Here is a 20799-nt window from a genome sequence, read left to right on the forward strand (position 1 = left end):
GCCCAATTAAAATTTGCTTTGTTTTAAAGTTAAATACAGGTCAAATGGTTTTAGTAAGTCGCTGCTTTCTGTTTTACAAACATTTCACATACTGCCTCAATGTTTCTTCCCCCCACAATGTGAAATGTCTGTCTGATTAAACTTAACATGGACAGTCTACTATAGTGTGTATAGGCACGTGGCCCGTAAGCAGAGAGCTGACTGAGCCAACACATTTCAGCAAGTTCATATCCATTATGTCTCATTTTTGTAGCATGACAGACCTATACTATCCTATCTCCCCTCCCCTTCCTAAGTTTTGTAACACACCTTCCCACATGCTGTCAGCTGAGTGATGACGCTGCTGGTGGATGTCAGACTCAGAGAGGGAACAGCAAGAATGCAGGCCAACCAGCTCCAGAGACTGCATTCCACAGCCCACCGAAATGAGACTGGGGAGGGCAGTTTCCCTTAAAGAGGTAGCTGCATTGTAACGAGCCTCAATACACACAGAGTGTGAACATACATAGATGGTACACCCACTCTAAATGAGAACAAAATAAGAGGTGAAAACTACACTGCTTTTAACATACACCGCTACTGAGCAGACAGATCAGATGTGTCCTATCAGTTATGTGTCCTTGCGCCCTCAGCTGGTGAACTGAAGAAAAAATAAATAAATAAATAAAATCAACTGGTATACGATCACAAAGAGCAGTTAGTTATTCTATATAAATGCTATCTCCGGAAGCTGGAGGAGTTGTCAGATATTATTTTGATATTTCTGCACTTAAATGACAAGAATGGACATGCCTACTCTCACAATTACATCATGTCCTGTTCAGTAAATGAGGTAATAGTGACTGAGCCTTATGCCAGTAACGGAAACTGTCTTTATACAGTTTGAAACCCAAAGAGAGAAACAAGTCTGGGAGCAGACTAGACAGCAGTAGTCTGGGAGAATAGAGACAAACAGCTGTTACTAAGGTGATGTCAACAGCATAAAAACATGAGGAAGCATGGCTGGAATGTTCAGAACAGCATCACTTCTTCCACACAGACATGTGAGCTATGTAAAACACACACACACACTTGTATGTTTTCAAGCATTGTGGAGCCCATTCACAGATATTTATCCGTACCTTACCATAAATACTACTACCCCAACACATACCCTAAACCATGTCCTCGCCTTAGAACTAAATGATTTGCATTGAGGGAACCATCTTGTGGTTTCCACAAAAAGTTATCATAATGTGTGTGTGTGAGAACAGGGCATTGTCTCAACAACATGATAAAACTCCTGGCACACACACACTATATTCTTCTTTACTACTTTTGGAATCTACGGGACATTTTGAGATGCTGGGTGTATTTGTCCTGAATAACAACAGCAAAATTCAGAAAGTTCCATATTTTTATAAAAGGTCATAACTTTATAAAGTGTCTGAGAATCTATTGAAGATCTCAACTGTTTTGCCTCATGTGTGCATTTATAACATATAAATTTGTTTTGTGTTTGTTCCAATTTTTGCTTTAAAAGGTAATGTAAATATTTTACATGTCTACAATATTTTAAGTGTTAGATCGACAGACAGATAGATAAATATGCAAACAACAACAATACAGTAAAAAGACACTGGGGTAACCATGCTGGTAACATGTTTTAATGATCATTATCTTGTATGTACACTTATATTACAACATGTTGCAGAACTAGAAACTGCTCTTTTTAATGGAAGCATAATAAAAATACTTTATAGAGTACATGTTCATTTATGAGAACAGATGCACTTTTGAAATTACCACTGAAATTAAATATTTCAACTTAATTTGTGTTAGGAATGCATAGCTTCAAATATTAGTCAAAAATTGTACAAACACTGAGCATAACCTTTGAAAAATAACAAGTTTATCTTATTACCTTCCATCCCATATGAAACAAAAATAAATTAATTAATAAATATGCCATTTAAAAAAATATTTAAAAGGCACAATTTTTCTAAGCTCACTGAGCTCATACGATCCTACACGTGCTATTTTAGAGTATGGTTTCCTCACATTCCTCAGACAGTGAAGACAGTTGAGACAGTTGAGATTTCCGCTGTGTGCAGATGGCTCTCCATATACGACAGAGCATTCCACCTCTGTGAAAATATGATTAAAAGTAGATGTTGGTTCAATATCTCTATTAACATAGGTAAAATAACAAGTTGGGGTTTATCCATTAACTGTGGATACACCCTGAGTGGGTAATTGTTTTTATTAAGTAGCAACCAAATACATAATATAATACATTCATATTAAGCATAATATTTTAATAACATATACATAATATGTTAATAAAAATATTAACAAAAAATACTATTTTGCCAAGCAGTGTAGTTCATAAAAAGTAGGATGTGGTTGCCAAGCCATATAACTAAATAACATTTTGTAGACATGGTTCCTATACCACCTGGTTTCCCTCAGGTAATCTACAGGTATGTTTCTGTACAATGCATCATTTCATTTTCTTTAACAACTCAGTGATTCAATTTTTTGTATGTGTGTGTATTTTACCACAGTTTAGAACGTGACAATTAGGTTTTGGTTTTATACATGGGAGCATTTATTTGTTGATCTGATTTATGATTACTATAAGCACATGCTTACTTGATTTTGCAGTATCTCAAGTCATCTTTGCATGCCATATGGAGCAGGCTATCCAAAGTAAACCGATGAGCCAGGAGCTGCAAAATAAAACATTAATTCACCTCCTTAAATTAAATGATATTTTCTGCAAAACTATGTAAAATTATAGACAGCTGCACTCACTGTGCCTATAGTATGATCATCCACTGGTATTGCCCTCAGCCAGCGCACCATGGCCAGTGTCTGTGCATTCTGAGACATTGCTTTATTACCTGTGGATATAATGACATGTCAAAACAAGATAATGCTGTCTGAACAAAGAGGTGTGGTCTTCCACTAACCCTCTGATAGGTGATTTAAGTGGACAGAAATATACAGACAAACTATAGAGACTGTAATAAGAAAATATGCAAAGAGAGACAATATACCTCCACAATGAGGAAAGGATGATGTTTAAGGTGGTCTTGCCTTCATCGAAAACTAACTATTAAAAATACATTTGTGGTTTGGCCTGGATCCGTGCTAGGTGTGACTGACTGATGATTATGGTGAAATCCCACAGCTGTCTATGTAAGTGATGTTGACATGCATCAGCAAGTGAGGGTGATCTCAGTGAGGGTGTAAGCAACACACCCAAATCACACCTTTCAGGTAGCTTTTAGGCTGACATTAATTGATTTTATATTGAAATCTTAAATTTGCCAAAGTACAATTTTATATAGCAATTTTAATTAAAGCCAGATCTTTTTGATCTACATGGTTATATTAAAAACAGACCTGGGCCTTAACATATAGAAAATGATTGCCATTTAAAGCATAATCTGACATTGAGATGACTGGGATACTAACATAATAATTTAACCAACTTAGAGGCCCCAAATCAAAACATGATCATTAAATTTAAACGTAGACTGTAAGTACCGAAGAAAATCAGACAATCTTGAGAGAGGAACTTCACTTACCACAGCTCTCGAATGCAGTCTTGATCTTGTGGGCATCTATCACTTCTTGTCTAGTCTGCAATGAGTGCTTCAGAAGCTCCTGGTACTCTTTCTCCTTCTCACTTAGCCTAGCCAGTAACCTGTAAACACACATCAAAGTATGGATTTCATCAGCCTTGAGGCTTTGAAAAATATTTCCTTTCATTCAGTCACTGACCCTTTCTGGCCTTTTATTAGGACTGCAATTCAGAGTGTTCAGATGATTCATAACTTCAGTTATCTTGAAGGAATTCTAGAGCATTTTTCAACATAACCTACAACAACTTTAGCATATGGTCGATTACCACAGACATTAGTTTAATAACTGAATAAAAAACTAAGCATTACTTTATTTCATCTAAATCCTCTTTTTTGTATTAAAAAGCACAGAACTGAGTACCTCTTAGTCTCTTGACACAACTGAGTAAATTCCTGGGCAAGAGGGCTGCAGCTGTTGGGTAGGCCATTTAATAACTTGGGACTGGTGGCCTCCACTGCACACTGCTCTGGATCCTGCAATATGCTCTTGTCTTCAATTTGTGAATTTGCTTGTTCTTGGCTGCTCTTTTTGACATCATCTGATTCAGTAGATCCCTCTTCCATCTCAAAAGATGACTGCAGCTGCAATTTTAGCTCTGTGGAACACAACAAAGGCATATCAGCATGATGGGGTGTGTCTAGTGGATGACTAACAAGTCACTGATCAGCAGACTAGGGCTGGAATATACCTGGCATAAGCACAGTAATAGCATCTTGCACAGCTTGTCTGAGGAGGTTATCAAGAGCAAACATCCAGTGAGGCTTGACCTGCCTCTGTCGAAGCACCTTCTTCACCTACAGACAACATAACAAAGGTGCTCATTAAGTTAGCAAATGTGCAAATAAACAAAAAATAGAATTGAATTCACTTGGCCACCTGTACTAGGCTTTTACTAAAATGTAACGTGTTTAACTAATTAAGCAGATGTATTGTTTACAAATCGTGCCCTGTCCTGGGTGTGTAACCGCCTTGTGCCCAGTGATTCTGGGTAGGCCCCAGAACTGGAAAAGTGGATACAGACAATTCATTAATGAATGTTTGCAAAACTAAATGCATAAGTCTAGAAATGCATACTAGCAAATGACAATTAGGTGAGGAATATTTGCACAAAAAAAATAAATAAGGAGAGATCGACAGAGATTCAAAATTGGTGGAAATATAATTTCCTATTTATACTCTGGTTTAATCAGCTTGAAATGACCAGTATACCAAGCGCACTACATACAGCATCTTGGAAGCTAAATAGTGCCGCCTGCAGGCTGCAGAGGGGCACTGCGTCTTCGTGTAAGCTGGCGCGAAGCTTTAAGAGTCTGTTGGTGAGCTGCTTCCTATCCGGGGATCGAATGTTCTCTCGCAGGCAGCCAATCAATTGCTTTATTTGCTCTGAGGTGATGGAAGGCTCATCAGTCTGCAGGAAGATTCGGTTTGTAACCATTTAAAACAGTATTTCAGGGCAATGCATATACAACTGTACAACACATACAAACCACCTAACTATTAATTATTAAATTAATCACAATTCTTTGTTTTATAACATCTGCATCAGATCATAATCAAAAATCATATTCAGAATTTTACAGGAGCTCCTGTTTATCCCAATCTTTAACCCACATATACACAGAGAAATGATAAAGAATACCTAAATATACAGGTTTAAACCAATCATAATATGATGCAGAAAACAAAACAAAAATAAAGCTTTATCACTCCTTGCCAATTTGAATGAAATTTAAATTATGATGAGCCTGAAGACTGCCCTAGATTATAGTGTATATATGTATACCTGTGGCAGTGATTCCTGTATGTTGCCCACTACGTGGCTTATGTAGTCAGTGAGCACTTTGTGTAGAGTGTTCCTCCTCTCACTGTCCTTCCTGAGCAGAAACAGGCCCATGTTCTCTCCTGACACTGCAGGACTTGTTAAGTCCCCCAGAGCCTCATCTGGCACCCTGGAACATCCATATACATGCACAGAAACCCAGCACTTCAATGCCCAATAATGACTGCTTGTGTATGTTGCAATTAGACTTAATATGGGGAAAAATAAACATAAGTTATTGTGTTTTAACTCACGTCAGGAAGCTGTTGGTACTGGGAGGGCTCTCTGACATGTCATTTACTCTGACATGGGGAATCGTTCTCCTTAGGTCAAGGGAGCTGGACAGGTCAATTTTATCAGCATCTAATTCATCTGCTCGTACAACTAAAGGCACAGATAAGCTCCTCTGGTACTCCCCTAATGAAAAATAATGGAAATTTTTAAAATTACACAGTTGTGATCCAACAAGAATGAACAAGAACACACACACACACACACACAAATGGAGCTAAACATACACAATCTGAAAAATAAGAATACTGACTAAACATGGTGAAAACTATTTACAAGTAACAGGCGCTAAAACAAGTGGTTCTGCATAGCACAGGAGAAGAACATTGCTGTGTTGATCCATGTGATATTTTAACGAAGGCATGTCACAAATATTCAATAAGACCTCAGGGAGATGTTCATTTGAAAAAGTGCCATACACTATGTCCCCTTTAATGGTTATAATATCTCCTGACTCACCCGGACTGCTGGCCTCTGTCTCAGCAGAGTCTGGCTGTGGTTTAACTCTCTTCTTGGGGCATACTCTAAGAAATTGATTCTTCAGCAGCTCTGATGCAGTGGCCCTCTTGTCTGGGTTTGGTTCAAAGCAGCACATGATAAAGGTTTTGGCCTCCTCTGACATTGACTCCGGTACACTGGGGTGGATCTTAAACATACCCACCTGCAAGGCATATAAGCTGGTTTATTAATCCTCATCAGTATGTCACCACAACACAAAGTGTCTAAAATATTTGAAACTACAACTGTACTGTACACAAAGTGATTTAACAATCAAGGCTTTTCATGTAGGTTCATCAAGTTTAATTTCTAAAATGGTAAAACCATCAAGCCCTTATTTCCTATTAGAGAACAAGACCTTAAACATCGCAGCTTGTGGGCTGCCCAGCTCATGGAAGGGGGGTTTCCCAGTGGCCATCTCTATAATGGTGCAACCGAGGGACCAGATATCAGCTGGCTTTCCATAACCACGAGGTCCCTGGTCTATAATTTCTGGAGCCATGTATTGTAGAGTACCTATACACAATCAGCATAAAACAAAGACACACACATATTTATTATATCTAGAGCTTTAAGAAGTATAATTGTATATGAATATCTCCCTTTACACAAAAGTTAGAGCACAGACTATCTGTAGATCAGTGCAGAACGCAAGTTACTGCATTTAATATCAGTGTCTACTCACATATATCAATACCCCATCTTCACACACAACAACATATATCAATGTCTCAATTGGTGTGGTCTATTTCTAAACTACTGTTTTCTTAAACTACTGTCTATTTAATGTGTTCCATAAATGTAACTACAGTAACAGCCAAATATACATTATTGGTTTTTTTTGCAATTCTTTTCCAAATTTTATATTTTTAATACATTTTCAAATTTATATTAGAATAAATACAAACAAACGAGTACATTTAAAATGATATTAGTCATTTCTTGTAAGTAAACCACAGGTGTAATTCTGGACCTGATACCCTTGCCATGATATGTTCCCATCTACCACAAGCACCCAAGTTATCAAATCAACTCAGAAAGCATCAACTGAAACAAATCATTCTGATTTTGCTACCCTTATTATGTATAATGTAGGGGAATCTTTACAATTGTACCACTCATGGGTCAAATCACAGCACCAGGCCACCATGAATACAAGCCATAAAAAGCTGTGTTTAACTCTTGTGAAACATGAACATGAACAGAGAAGAGAACCAAACTAAAACAAGAATTTCAATGCCCCCTTCTTGTGGCTGCTGTTCACTCTGGGGTGAGCTGTGTGTCTCATTAATATTTAAAGGAACCTCTTAAACCGGTCGTTCTCAACAGGACTATTTAGACAGAGTGGGAAGAATACTGATGCTTGTGGTATTTTGACCAAAGCTTGAAGATGTTTCAAAAAAGACCCCATGGAACTGTGCTAACTTCTCTAAGGAGTATACATGCCTCCTTTAATACGTAGTTTTTCCATGGTTCTTTAAACCATAGTGTACATCCAACATAGAAGAGGGAGAGACAAAAAGATAAAGAGAGAGAGAGAGAGAGAGAGAGAGAGAGAGAGAGAGATAAAGATAACGATTTATTGATTCCTGTTCAGACAGAACAAATCAATGTCAACTTAAGTGTAGGAGTGCAAATATGGGGCTCAGTTGGTCCAAGAGAAAGAGTAGCTGATTTAATGCCCCCAGGAAGAGAGCCTAAGTGCTAATAAAAAACACTTATGGATAAAGTTCACCTGTAAAAGTCTCTGTACATGGGTTGATTCCAGCTAGTCTTTTAGATGTTCCAAAGTCAGATATCTTGAGTACACCACTGTAAGTGTTAATCAGGACATTGTCACCCTGGTGGAATAAGTAAAGCAATCATAAGAAAAAAGGAACACAATTTAATGTAGATACATTATGGCAAGATAAGCCAAACAGAACTATACCTTGATATCTCTGTGAACAATCTGATTATCATGGAGGTATTTCAGCCCTTCCAGGATCTGCTTGGTATAGAAGACAATAGTGGGCTCATTGCCTTTAAGAGGACCCCATTTTGACCTTAAGAGGGAGGACAGGCTTCCTGGAGAGAGAACGTCAGAAAATATCCCCATAATCTTTTTTTTGCGGCATTAGAGCATAAATATTGTATAATCATAATGGACAATCCTTAATTAGTTTTGTCTGGTTTGTAAAGGGCATTCAAAAGCAAATCTTATCCACAAAACATTCACATTTACAGGCAACAGAGAGTCTACATCACAAAAAACAGGTTTTCCACATCATGTTAAATAAGCAGGTTCCCAGTGGTACAGCATTTACACTTGAATAAGCTGGAGTCAGAGACAGAGATGGATCAGTGTACCTCCAGGCACCTCCTCCATGAAAATCTTGATAAAGCCACCCTCGCTGACCGAGCCCAGGTACTGAACAATGTTGCGGTGCTTCAGCCTTTTGTGTAGGGCTATCTCCTCATGAAGTGGCTGGGAGTACCTGCCATTCACAGACAAATGTGTGAGACAAAAAACTTTGTACTTTAAAGCTGTTCAAGTGAAGTTAATGATTTTTCATGCTTTTAGTTCTACAAGGTTCCACACAAGATGTTATTTTTGACAAAAATAACAGTCTCTGGCTGATAAACAGAGGGGAAAAGCTTAAACAGCCATTAGTCTCTCCTGAGGGTGAATGCTATAATGCCCTTGAGGATTCTGAATATGTTTATAAAGGTTACAAACTGTTCCAGCTCAACAGAGTAAACAGGATTGGAAAGCACTAACTTGTGTGAATCTAAACTAAGTCTTCCCAAGTAAAGTGTAGCAGCTTTGACAGAACTGCACATATTTATTTTTTACCTTATTTTATATGAAAGAAAACAAAAACCCCCTTCACTCACACAGTCCACATCTCTCTAGTCCTGAAGAATTTTTCAGTGTGACTTGTGGGTGAAGGTGGAAAACAACTGTGTTAATCCAGGAGACAATTAATCTACAGTACCAGTTGTGGGGTTGGAGGGGTAAGCTTGGGTGTGCCAGGACTAACTAGAGCCAGAAAGCATGAATAGGAAAGGTGAGTGAATCAAAGCAATAGATAAACATGGCCATACGTGCTGTCTTTCTCCGGGATCTCCTTGATAGCAATGCGTACTTGATTGCTCAAGTCACGTCCAGCATACACCACTCCATAGGTTCCTTTCCCAAGCACCACTTTCTCTCCATTCTCCCCTTTCTCATATATGTACTAAGAAGATAGAGAAATTCAGTCTGTTTACATTAAAGTAATTTTTTATAATTATATTTTTTTGATAAATGATATAAACAATATAAAGGAACTAGAAGTACTGAGTGAAGACTACACACACACACATACACACACACACACACATACACACACACACACACACTATCCTGAGTTTGATGCTTTTAAGAATTCTAGTTAATGAGAATAAATTGCTCCACCAAGTGGCCCAGATTAAATTATTTTTTAATTTTTTAATTTTTTATGTCAGCTATAATATAGAAACAAGGAATATGAAGCAAGCACTCACCTCTAATACTCCTCCACTGGCATGGCTGGGATCATCCAATAAACCTTCACTCTGACCTATCATAGAGTTCACCAGCTCACAGAATCTAAGGGAAATAGTATTTTCTCATAAACTATGTCCCTAAACAAATACGTCTCAAAATATTTTTATATTAATATTACTAAGAAGGCTATGTGTGTGGCACTCACCCTTTGCAGTGCATATCACTAGGAAAGCAGAGCTGGAAGTCATCAGAGTTGTACAGGACGTACAGAAAGCAGCTCCGCTCATCAAATTTAGATATACTGAAAGATTTAAGAGTTAGACATTAAAATAAAAATATAATAATAATAATAATAATTCTACAAGGAAAATTTCTAAATTGCAGCCAAGCCACTCGCCATTACGGAAGCCAATTTCTTCAAACACATTAAATCATAAAATATGTCATAATAAAGAGACAGCTTCTTTTAACTTTGTCTAAGCATCTCATAATGAAATTCTGAATCATAATTAAAATATTAAGTCAAATTATGACTTATCACATCACCAGAGAGAAGGCAAATGATGACTAGATTGATTTGTGATCAGGAAGAGGAGGCACAGTTCAAAACAGCAGCGTCACAGGCAAAAAAAAAAAAAAGGCATGTGGGAGAATCTAAAAAAGCAGAAGATCACTTGGCAAGAATTGTGGGTGATGGAGGCAAGTCGTATTAAGTTTTTGCTTGGGGCAACTTATGATGTCCTTCCAACTTCACAAAATCTTGGACAGTGGGTAGGTGAACACCCTAGTTGTAGATTATGTATAGGGGTTGTATAGAGTTAACAGTTCCATTTGAGGATGAGGTAGATGAACCATTCAAAAGGAAGAAGCTGAAATACGCTGACTTGGCAGCTGAGGTGAGGGAACGCAGGTGGCAGGCACATGTAAGACCAGTGGAGATAGGTGTTAGGGGAATTTTAACCAAGTCTGCCACATACCTGCTCGTGAAGTTCGGCATCAGGGGCCAGAAACTAAGGGCAGCGGTGAAGGAGTTATCAGAAACAGCTGAAAAAGTTGGGGAAATGCACTGTAGAGGTGTTGTTGTGGTGGTTGGTGATGTACCACATAAAGATCTCATGGAACTGGTGGCACTGAGCATGCATTAACGTGCCAGTGGGGCTAGGTACAGCCCTAGTCACCAGGCAGGCCAGTGTGGATTTACAGTTGTTGATGCTTAAGGGTAAGTCAGGACTGTAAAATTAGCTTGGAGGGGAGGTGGGACTGGGACTCCAGGCTTCACTGTTGAGCCTTCTGGAGGTGTTGTGGGTTTAATTCAGCAAAACACTAATGAGGAAGGTGCCTACCTGATGACCCCTGTGAAGAGTTAGTGATGCAGTGGGTGGTTTGGGTACTCGTGATGGGTTCAATGAGTAACCGTAGAGGTTAAGGGTAGCTGGTTGCTGATCAGATCATAAACTGCCACAGCAACCTTAAGGTGTAGCTGTAGGATTGGAACAATACAAATTGTGTGGCTGCCGGTAAGAAGAGTGTGGTGTGGGCGCTATGTGAATCTCTAATGGATTGGAATAGGATATTTTTACATCTTAACTTGTGTATGATTATAATTCTCATAATTACACCTTACTCACTACTACAACTTAGCATCTCATAATTATGACTTAGCATCTCATTTGTAATATATCATATCTTTCTATGAAGCAGTGGGTTGTGCTCAAACAAGCAAAATTTAATAATTTCCTAAGAAATATAGCGCAGGGTATGAATAACATAATACAAATTGAGAGCTGTTACTCTGCCCTTTTCTGCTGAAGTGCTGGTCAGATCTGATGTGACAACAGACTGCCAAATCCAGCAGGTGTTTTATGCTGCAAACATATGCTGGCAAAGCAAACCACCCACTGCTCTGAAGCCTGTCCATGAGGACAAAAACAAGGCTAAAGTACAAAGTGACTCCAATCTGCAACCAAAAAGCTGAAGTCAAGCCAAGCCAGACCACACCCCAAAGGAGGAAGCTTTCAATGAATCAGAGAAAAATTCTCTTGACTTATTGTGACAGAAATAAAATTTACAGGATGTGGAGAGTTTGAGCCATAACATACCTTACTCCACGAATAGCTGATGCAGGGAAAGTCCACTCATGGAGGCCTTTCTATGTGAAGCAACAGAAAATATAATAATACACAAATATAAAAATATATAAATACACACAAATTACACAACTGCAGCATTACATTTAATAATGGTAAAGTGTTAATTTCTAAACAAATGACGAGACAGGGAAATAAGGAAGATATATATACACATTTTTACATTATATATTTATAAGCCTTGTCAGTAACAAATTACTAAAAAACAAATAATGTCATGTATCAATTCATATATAACAAAGAGGTTATGGTAGTATATTAGTATTATATTGTTACAATAATGGGCACTTATTTTAAGCACTCAAATCTTGGCCTAGCTTAGTAAGACCCCATGCAAATCCCAAGAAAACGAACAATCTCATCAGCCACAGCTAGTACAGCTTCTCATGTGTGAATGTCACACTGCTGCGTCAAATTACAGTGCAGTGTAACCAGACCCAAGCTTGGGTAACTGCTATCAACAGATAAGCAGTACACACTGACCCTAGCAAACTTCTCTCTCATTCATTTATTAGATAAGCATTACATTAATAATTCAGCACTTCACAAGAACATGGCCCTGCAGCCATGTCAGTGCTATTCAGATAGAAACCACAGCTCATGGACACTGGCCCACTTAGTCTGGTGCCAGCAGGAGCAGGGCAAAACACTGGTGAGTACCTTTAGTGGAGTAATGTATCTCAGATGCACGGTGCAGTTCTCGTCATCCTCATTTACACTCACTACACTGGGCTGGAACACTTTAGTGGGCTCCAAAATTAGAACCTGCAATAACATTAGTAACAGAAACTGTTAAATACTATTCCCAAACTTCCAGTTGGATATCTTCAAATCTGGACCTTGAATCCAGGTTCCAGGCCGGGATTTTAAAATGTCCAGTCAGTATGACACTATACCTGGCCAGTCAAATAAATTAGCAATTACAGCTATAGTGTTATACTACCTGGCCAATTTAAAAAATCCAGGCCTGCAACCTGAATTCAGAGTCTGGATTTGAAGATATCTAGTCTCTCAACCACTTCCAAAAAGAACAAATAGGTGAGACACTTACAGGGCAGTGGGCTGTGCAAACTGTAGGTTTGCATGCCTGCAGCATTAACTCCATCCAGAAGTCCACTATGTCTTGTTTGGGGTGTTTATTCTCTGGAGGTTTGGCAAACTGCTTATAAAGAATATATGTTTCCATGACTGACCCTAGATACCTAAAATACAGTCCACAATGAACAAATTAAGGCAAAGTAAAAGAAAGCCATTGCTTGTCAAAAAATGTCTTTAAAGGAATTTTTGGGGGAAAATCCACTAGTGCAATATCATTGTGCAGCTCAGCAATTGCAATAACCTGCCACTCCTAAATGGAAAATGGAAGCAAAGGGGTTTGAACAACATTTTAGGCACTTAACACATGCTTATGCATGTTTCTGAAACTTTGATGTAAACATCTAAATAGATAATTTTATATATCAGATGCCTGCATTAATATTAACTTTAGCAGAATTTAAAAATCTCACCACATTGGGGCATCAAGTCTGTAAAGTTTTTCAGATGCCTCTATCACTTTCTTCTGCTCATTGGCCAGAATCCCAGCCCCAAGGTAGAAGCCTACATCCCAGTAGTCCTGCATTTTCTCCAGGCTGCCTTTCCTGCCAAGCAAGCTACTAAGTGTAACACCTGGCCCAGAGGCCAAAACAAAAACAAAAACATGTGTCACTTCCTAATAATGAAAATTGACAAACCAGGTTAGGTACAGCTTGAATTTCACTTAAGATCACTCTGTTCCCTATAGGCACTATTCATTCACTGTACTGTCCCTGAATTAACAAAAAATTCTGCCAGTATTCAAGTTGCATGCAATGAGTGTATTTAGCTGAAAATATGATCCGTAGTGCCCAAAGAGGAGCATTATTCATCCAGGACCACTTTTTGTTTGCCTAAATATACATATAGGGCAGAGAATATCTATATAAAGTATGAAAAACACAAACATACCAATCTTGCGCAGCTCAATAGAGGTGTCAAATTCATGGCCAGCGGCCATGAGGAGGACCACGTTATTGATGCCAGAGTGCAGAGCAGGCTCCATCTCAAATGCTTTTCCGTACCTTGGAAGAAACGCATTGATACAAAGATGAAGAATAAGATCAAAATGAAGGCATGGCTCTACTGATTATTCCAGTTTATAGACAACTTCAAAAGAAACTTTATTTCCAAAACCCTCTTAAGAAAATAAGCGAAAATGAAAGATGAGATTAATAATGTGGGCACATGAAGTAGATTCCAGTAGAAGCTTTTGGCAGCAGTTGGTGTGTACAAATCTTCGGTAGGTGGCAAAAAAATTGGGAGGGGTCATTCATTCATTCATTCATTATCTGTAACCGTTTATCCAGTTCAGGGTCGCTGTGGGTCCAGAGCCTACCTGGAATTTTGGGCGCAAGGCGGGAATACACCCTGGAGGGGGCGCGAGATGATATTTTGTCTCACTGTATTAAACTGTTTTTTTTTTTTTTTAGAAATATTTATAACATTTAAATCTCTCACTTAAACAATTCAGCAAGCTAGAGATCACGCAGATCATTTCTGTTTATAAAAATAAAAAACATTTTGAACGCTTGATCCGAAGCTTGATCTGGTTAAACAAGGGGACAGAAAAAGCCAGTAAAAGGTTCACAGCAGCCATCTTTAAATGGGTCTTTATTTTACAGAAGCAACTTCCGGCATGGGGCGGCACGGTGGCGCAGCAGGTAGTGTCGCAGTCACACAGCTCCAGGGGCCTGGAGGTTGTGTGACAGGTGACTGTCTGTGAGGAGTTGGTGTGTTCTCCTCGTGTCCGCGTGGGTTTCCTCTGGGTGCTCCGGTTTCCTCCCACAGTCCAAAAACACACGTTGGTAGGTGGATTGGTGACTCAAAAGTGTCTGAGTGTGTGAGTAAATGTGTGTGTGTGTGTGTGTGTGTGTGTGTTGCCCTGTGAAGGACTGGCGCCCCCTCCAGGGTGTAGTCCTGCCTTGTGCCCAATGATTCCAGGTAGGATCTGGACCCACCGCGACCCTGAACTGGATAAGCGGTTACAGATAATGAATGAATGAATGAACTTCCGGCATGGCCATGCACAAATCTAAAGTGAATGGGGGGGGGGGGGGGGGGGGGGGGCTGGCACATTGTATATAAAAGATACAATGAAATAGGCCACCCCTAATGTTTTGTGATGCTCTGGTAAATTTGAGTTTAAAACTAGTGCAAATAAAGGAGCGTCTTGAAACGATACATCCTGATCAAATAGTTTGTGTGTGTGTATGTGTGTGTGTGTGTGTGTAGACTTTTCCCCTTAAACACAGATTTGCTGCCCTGACATGCCTGTGGCCTACAAAAGATCTTAATGACTGACACATGCTTAGACTTCCATCCATCCATTATCTGTAACCGCTTATCCAGTTCAGGACATGCTTAGACTTAAATTATTATTATTATTATTAATTTACATTGCATTACTTTTAAAACAAGTAGTGCTGTGGGCTGCAAAGGGTTCCCCACCATCAGCATCAGACTATTTAAATTTTTCCTGTTTTTTAACCCCTGCTTGATCATGATTGTGTCCTTTAAATACATCATTAAGGAAGGTACTTATTAACAATTTCAATAGTTGTGATATGGAATAGAGATGAGAGGGTGAGAGAGAATGTGTGTTTCATGCCTCACCAGTAGCAGGCCTGGTCACGGCTGCTTGTGTCTTTAAAGCCGGAACTCAAGAACATGTCCTTGTAAATGCGTCCACAGAGGCAGTACACGTCTGATGCCACCTGTTCTCCGGACTTGACTAATGGCAAAATAATTGATAAGGCTTTCTCACGGTCACTGGGATTGTTCCTCCTGAAAAGATTAGTCACAGTGGACAGAATGTAGGATCACGTGTTGTTTACCACAACCACATTAAAGAACAAACATTAAATATTATATTTCAAAACAGTAAAAATATGAGTGAGATTTAATAGCCTTAACATAATACTAGCCATGAATACAACTTTTATTTTATTTAATTAATCAGTAGGAAAGTTTACCTGTTCAGGGCAAATATGTATTGAAATTTGATGTTTGGTTGTGTTGCCACCATGCACATGGGCAGGTTATTCATGGTTTCTACCAGATTGATTATGGACTCGTAATCCTGTGGGAAAGCAATTGAAAAAATTACACTTAATTATTAACAAATTTCACAACCAAAGTATCTAGTGACAGATTAATTTGCCACTTTGACATCAACATAACAGAATATAATTAAATTATATTCCAGCATCAATCAATGATGCAGTTTTTCTGAATCCTAGCAGCAAATCCAGTTAGACCAACAGTTGTCTGAACAATAGACAGCAAATTCCCAAGCAAGTTCTAATCCTCAATGAGCATATGTTCACAATACACCTTCATTATGTCTTTTCATAAGACACGCTAGCATAGCAAGAATCTAAATAGAGTAATTATTGTGAAATAAGCCACCAGAACTAGCAATGTATTGTACTGGCTACACATTTCATGGCAGTGTACTGAGTGCTCATTTAAAGCTTATGCCCAGCCCACGCTACAGGAAAATTGGACTAATTTTGAGGCTGATTTGCCCCTCCCAACAATTGCAAAAGGTCTCCCAATTCCAGGGTGATCATAAACTGACTGTGAATCGTAAATATGAAACATGTTTTTTTACTAATCGCTTACAACCCAGTGTCCTGTAGTGTGGGATGGATGCCGATTGTCTGGTATACACATCAAGCCTGAAAGACTGTCAATCAATGAGAGCTGAACTAGGGTTATGGTTTCACTGTCATCTGCCATGCTCTTAACATCTAGATTGCAAGAAACTACAATCTGCTCTCTAGGTATAGCAGTTTGCAAGAAATTGTGAGGTTTTGAGGATCTGAGCCAAGAAAAATACCTTTATGTAAAATTCCTTTGTTTTTGAGTATAAATATATTGTTAGACTTAGTCATAGATTAAATCCTCACCTGGATGTCACGATAAGACAGTAGGAGGCTCATGACAATATCTGGGCTGAGTAGCTCCAAGGTGTCCAGTCTCTTCTGAATTCGGCCCAGCTCCTGACTCAGGGCTGTACCACTGAAGCGCTCTCGCGCCATACGGATCTCCCGCCTGATGGACTCATGCAAATACTCACTACAGAGAATGAGTACAAACATGGGCATTCAGAAATGCTGGCTAGGCATTTTTTACGCTATTTATTTTGTTCAAAATCAAACAAACAACAAACAAAAAAACATTACAATTTTGGATGATCAAGAAATAGATTTTTAGCACAAGTCAACAATTGAATAGACAATGGCTGTGTGCACACAAAAAACATACAGACCTTGCATAAATATGCACATTCTCCAGCAGCTTGACCAGGCAGTCCACTAAAGGTGTCAAAAGGGGTTCAATTGAAAAGTTAGGCTGCAGGAAGTCCTTGATTCCCAGCATTAGTTTTTCATCACAAGCAAACACCTTCCCTTGAGGTGACACCACGTATGGAATGAAAGAATAACTTCCACACTGCTCCTGTTGGGACATCAGTCAATTTTTACAAACTATTTTAATTATGGAAACTGCCCATACACATCGGTATTTTGGTATTATTTATGTTTATTGTTTACTTTGTAAGATGTCCTTGAGTGACAGAAAGGCGCCTATGATATTAAAATGTATTATTATTATTATTAGTTGTCCACAGAATTATTGCCCACAGAATGTATTGGTCCCAGAGGCCCATAGGTGCAATTGTCTTTTGAGGCCCATTCTTCACTAATTGTTCCAACAGAACTATTAACTTATGTTCTGGGTGACATTTAAAATAAAGAGGCAATATTTGTGTAAAGAATACTAACAGCATACATTCAGAATGAACCAGCTAAAATTGTATTCATTATTTCATTCTCTGTAACCACTTATCCAATTCAGGGTCGCGGTGGGTCCAGAGCCTACCACAGCTAGTACCCAAGGCGGGAATACACCCTGGAGGGGGCGCCAGTCCTTCACAGGGCAACACACACACACACACACACACATTCACTCACACCTACGGACACTTTTGAGTCGCCAATCCACCTGCAACGTGTGTTTGTGGACTGTGGGAGGAAACTGGAGCACCCGGAGGAAACCCACGCGGACACGGGGAGAACACGCCAACTCCTCACAGACAGTCACCCGGAGCGGGAATCGAACCCACAACCTCTGCAACACTACCTGCTGTACCACCGTGCCGCCCTAAAATTGTATTGCCATCCTTAAAATATACTGAAAATTATGTATAAAATGATGCAAAGGTTTTAAACAAAGTCATTTTGGAACATCTTCACGCTCTATTCAACTGGTCCATTTCAAAATTCTAAAAAGAGCAGTTGTGTTATAATGACAAATGAAAGAGAAACCAGAAAATTTGTTTTCTTTGGGTAATGTTTCATCCTGAATTGTGTTCATTTAGTAGTTTGTACATTTCTGGGCCTGTCTGTGCATTCATTAAACACTTTTTTGTATTTATTATGAACTGGGCTACACCAACGCTTAGTCCAAACACAGTCTTTCACAGGTTTAGGCACAGTAGCCCACCCAGAATGCTCCAGAAATACCTTAAGTACTTGAAGATCATTATCTTGCTTGTTGCAGTAGAGTATAATGTTATTTGTCATACTAAAGCTTTCTCTCACACCGAGGTGATAGAAGAGGGATGGCTGGCGAAAGGAGTCACTCATCTCTACAACAGCAACATCTGTAAAACAGAGAATGTAAACAATAGGTTAACTGCATCTATCTAAATGCCCCGTTCTTCAGAAGCCGAGAAGCATTTAACAGGGCCAAAGGTCCTGCGGAGGCTGCAGCACGTCTGCACTTGCCTGCGTTGTAGAAAGTATCCAGAGTGTCTGAGGTGCCCAGCGCTATACAATCGAAAGGCAGCGTCTGCAGATGCGCATGGCAGCTTGCGCAGGCTTCACGCAGACAACGTAGTGACAGGTTATCCTCACTTTGCGCCGCTGAGCCGTCCTCGACAGCGATATACACTACCGACAAAGCTCGGCTCCGGCTGCGTGGGGAAACGCAGCTCTTACTCGGGGCGCTCAGCTCGATAGCCAGAGGGTCCTGCCACAAACTTCCCGCAGAAACTCGGACCGAGTCTCTCCGTTTCACCTCGTGCAGGCTCATGCGCCTGCGCTCCGTCGTGTACATCGTTTCCCGCGTCGCGCCTGACAGACGTCCCCTGTGAGGAGTACGTACAAAAAATAAGATCCTGTGTGGGAAGTGTGGAGCGGGCAAACTTCCTCTATGGAAAGTGTGGTGAAGGGAAGCTCCTCCTCCCTCTTCTTTTCGGTTTAACTGGGGTCAGCCGAATCCTCTTCTCTTCTGCTTCGCTCTAACATTATGGCGAAACTTTCCTTGAGGAATTTCCCAGGTGAGACCAGTGGGCGTGGCTCCAGATCCCATTGGCTGAGTCATGACCGCGCCCACAATTAAACTAAACGTCATTCCGAAGACTGACGCCAATATTAGAACATTTCCCTTTCATGCAGTAATGAGTAATAATGTATTTACCAGTACCAGCACCGGTAATTAGGAGCTTTATTTTTAATAAGCAGATATCATGAAACATGTAAAACATAACAGATTAAAGGGATGTATAAAAGCAATATTATAAGTAATGGAATTTAAATTTAAAGCCAGCCCTTAGGTTTCTGTCCCTACAATCAGTGATGGAGCCAGACAATTTTCATGGGGGTGGCCAGACTGAGACCATTACTCACACAGAGGTGGCACAGAAAATGACACCTTGTTTTTCCTGTGAAGTTGCAGTGGATTTAGTAGTGTTTCCTGATCATTCACGCGTTTACCGATACAAGTATTGAGTACATCTCCACCTGTTTCTTCAGAGAACTACTTGTTTGAGGTGCGCTGTTAAATTGCCCCTGCCTACAATCCCAATTATTTTTTTTTATTTACCTACCAAGTGGCTAAACAGATCTATTCATTCCAAGAATGCCCAGACAATACTGAGGCTGGTGGGAGATGATTAGAGGCTGTAAAGCTTTGGAGAAAAATGTTTACTTTTACATACTTTTGCCACTTCTGTTTTCCAGTTCCACCCAATAAATGAGATGTCCTAAATTAATAAAAATAAATAACTTACATCAAACACACACACAGAATTTATTTCTGTAAAATGTTATATAATAAAATGTATAATAAGATTTTTATGGACAGGGAAGATACAGTATTTTAATGTTTTATAAAATATATTTGTTTGCATTATAATGATAAATCTCTCAGAGTGCAGCATCTATTACTATGTGTTTTGATATTTAATTAGAACAGTAGATATTGGGGTCTGCTGTAACATTACTTTAAATGTACTTACAGTACAAAGAATTGTTATAAATAATCTATATTTACTTACATTGCTATAGCCCACTGAGATCAAAACAACTAGCCTAAAATATAAAAAAAAATGTATAATGCAAGATGCAAATGCAATACCTTAATATTGAGCCTGATTTAAGGCCAGATCTCCAAGCTGATGATTCTTTAGTTTCATTTTGCTAATCTCATTTGTTGTTTAATAATTTCCTGTTAGTATTCAAATTTATTCACCTGTTTTCCTTTTTACACATTTGTGTGATTTATTATTTAATACATTAATATTCACCATTCTAGACTCCTAAGGATGCTGTACAGTCAACACTGCAAGGAATACCATTCCATTCAAAACTTGTCACACACCATGTTTTCATAATAAAATGCTGAAAATAAAGTGGTATCTCAAAATGCACACCACATGTTTAGCTGCAAATTGTAATAACAATGTAATGGTTCATAAATCCTATAAACTGAATTAAATTGAAAATAGTACAAAGACAATATATATCTCACCAGTG

General features: G+C 39.1%; 1 protein-coding gene across 1 annotated transcript; it reads right to left on the reverse strand.

The window, feature by feature from the left end:
* Nucleotides 1–1649: 1649 nt before the first annotated feature.
* Nucleotides 1650–19274, reverse strand: si:ch211-1i11.3 (mitogen-activated protein kinase kinase kinase 5). The gene is made up of 28 exons (XM_066682702.1): nucleotides 18769–19274; nucleotides 18505–18644; nucleotides 17250–17437; nucleotides 16888–17056; nucleotides 15949–16055; nucleotides 15590–15760; nucleotides 13886–13998; nucleotides 13408–13567; nucleotides 12951–13101; nucleotides 12560–12664; nucleotides 11852–11901; nucleotides 9958–10053; nucleotides 9770–9854; nucleotides 9329–9462; nucleotides 8591–8718; nucleotides 8172–8308; nucleotides 7977–8082; nucleotides 6600–6757; nucleotides 6203–6404; nucleotides 5707–5869; nucleotides 5417–5582; nucleotides 4859–5041; nucleotides 4322–4427; nucleotides 3994–4228; nucleotides 3576–3694; nucleotides 2797–2885; nucleotides 2635–2711; nucleotides 1650–2126 (listed from the first exon to the last, which is right to left on the reverse strand). The coding sequence occupies exons 1-28, from the start codon at nucleotides 19097–19099 to the stop codon at nucleotides 2021–2023; spliced, it is 3975 nt and encodes a 1324-aa protein (XP_066538799.1). The 5' UTR covers nucleotides 19100–19274; the 3' UTR covers nucleotides 1650–2020.
* Nucleotides 19275–20799: the final 1525 nt, after the last annotated feature.

This window comes from Hoplias malabaricus, chromosome 10, assembly GCF_029633855.1.
Source record: "Hoplias malabaricus isolate fHopMal1 chromosome 10, fHopMal1.hap1, whole genome shotgun sequence".
In the NCBI taxonomy this organism is placed as follows: Eukaryota; Metazoa; Chordata; class Actinopteri; order Characiformes; family Erythrinidae; genus Hoplias; species Hoplias malabaricus.

Excerpts from the sequence above, each read along its gene's own strand:
- si:ch211-1i11.3 (XM_066682702.1), bottom strand. The coding sequence starts at position 19,099 with ATGTACACGACGGAGCGCAGGCGCATGAGCCTGCACGAGGTGAAACGG. Across the intron at positions 13,102-13,407 it reads AGACTTGATGCCCCAATGTG|GTATCTAGGGTCAGTCATGG; the intron begins GTGAGATTTTTA and ends ACTGTATTTTAG. Across the intron at positions 5,583-5,706 it reads AGTACCAACAGCTTCCTGAC|GGTGCCAGATGAGGCTCTGG; the intron begins GTGAGTTAAAAC and ends TGGATGTTCCAG.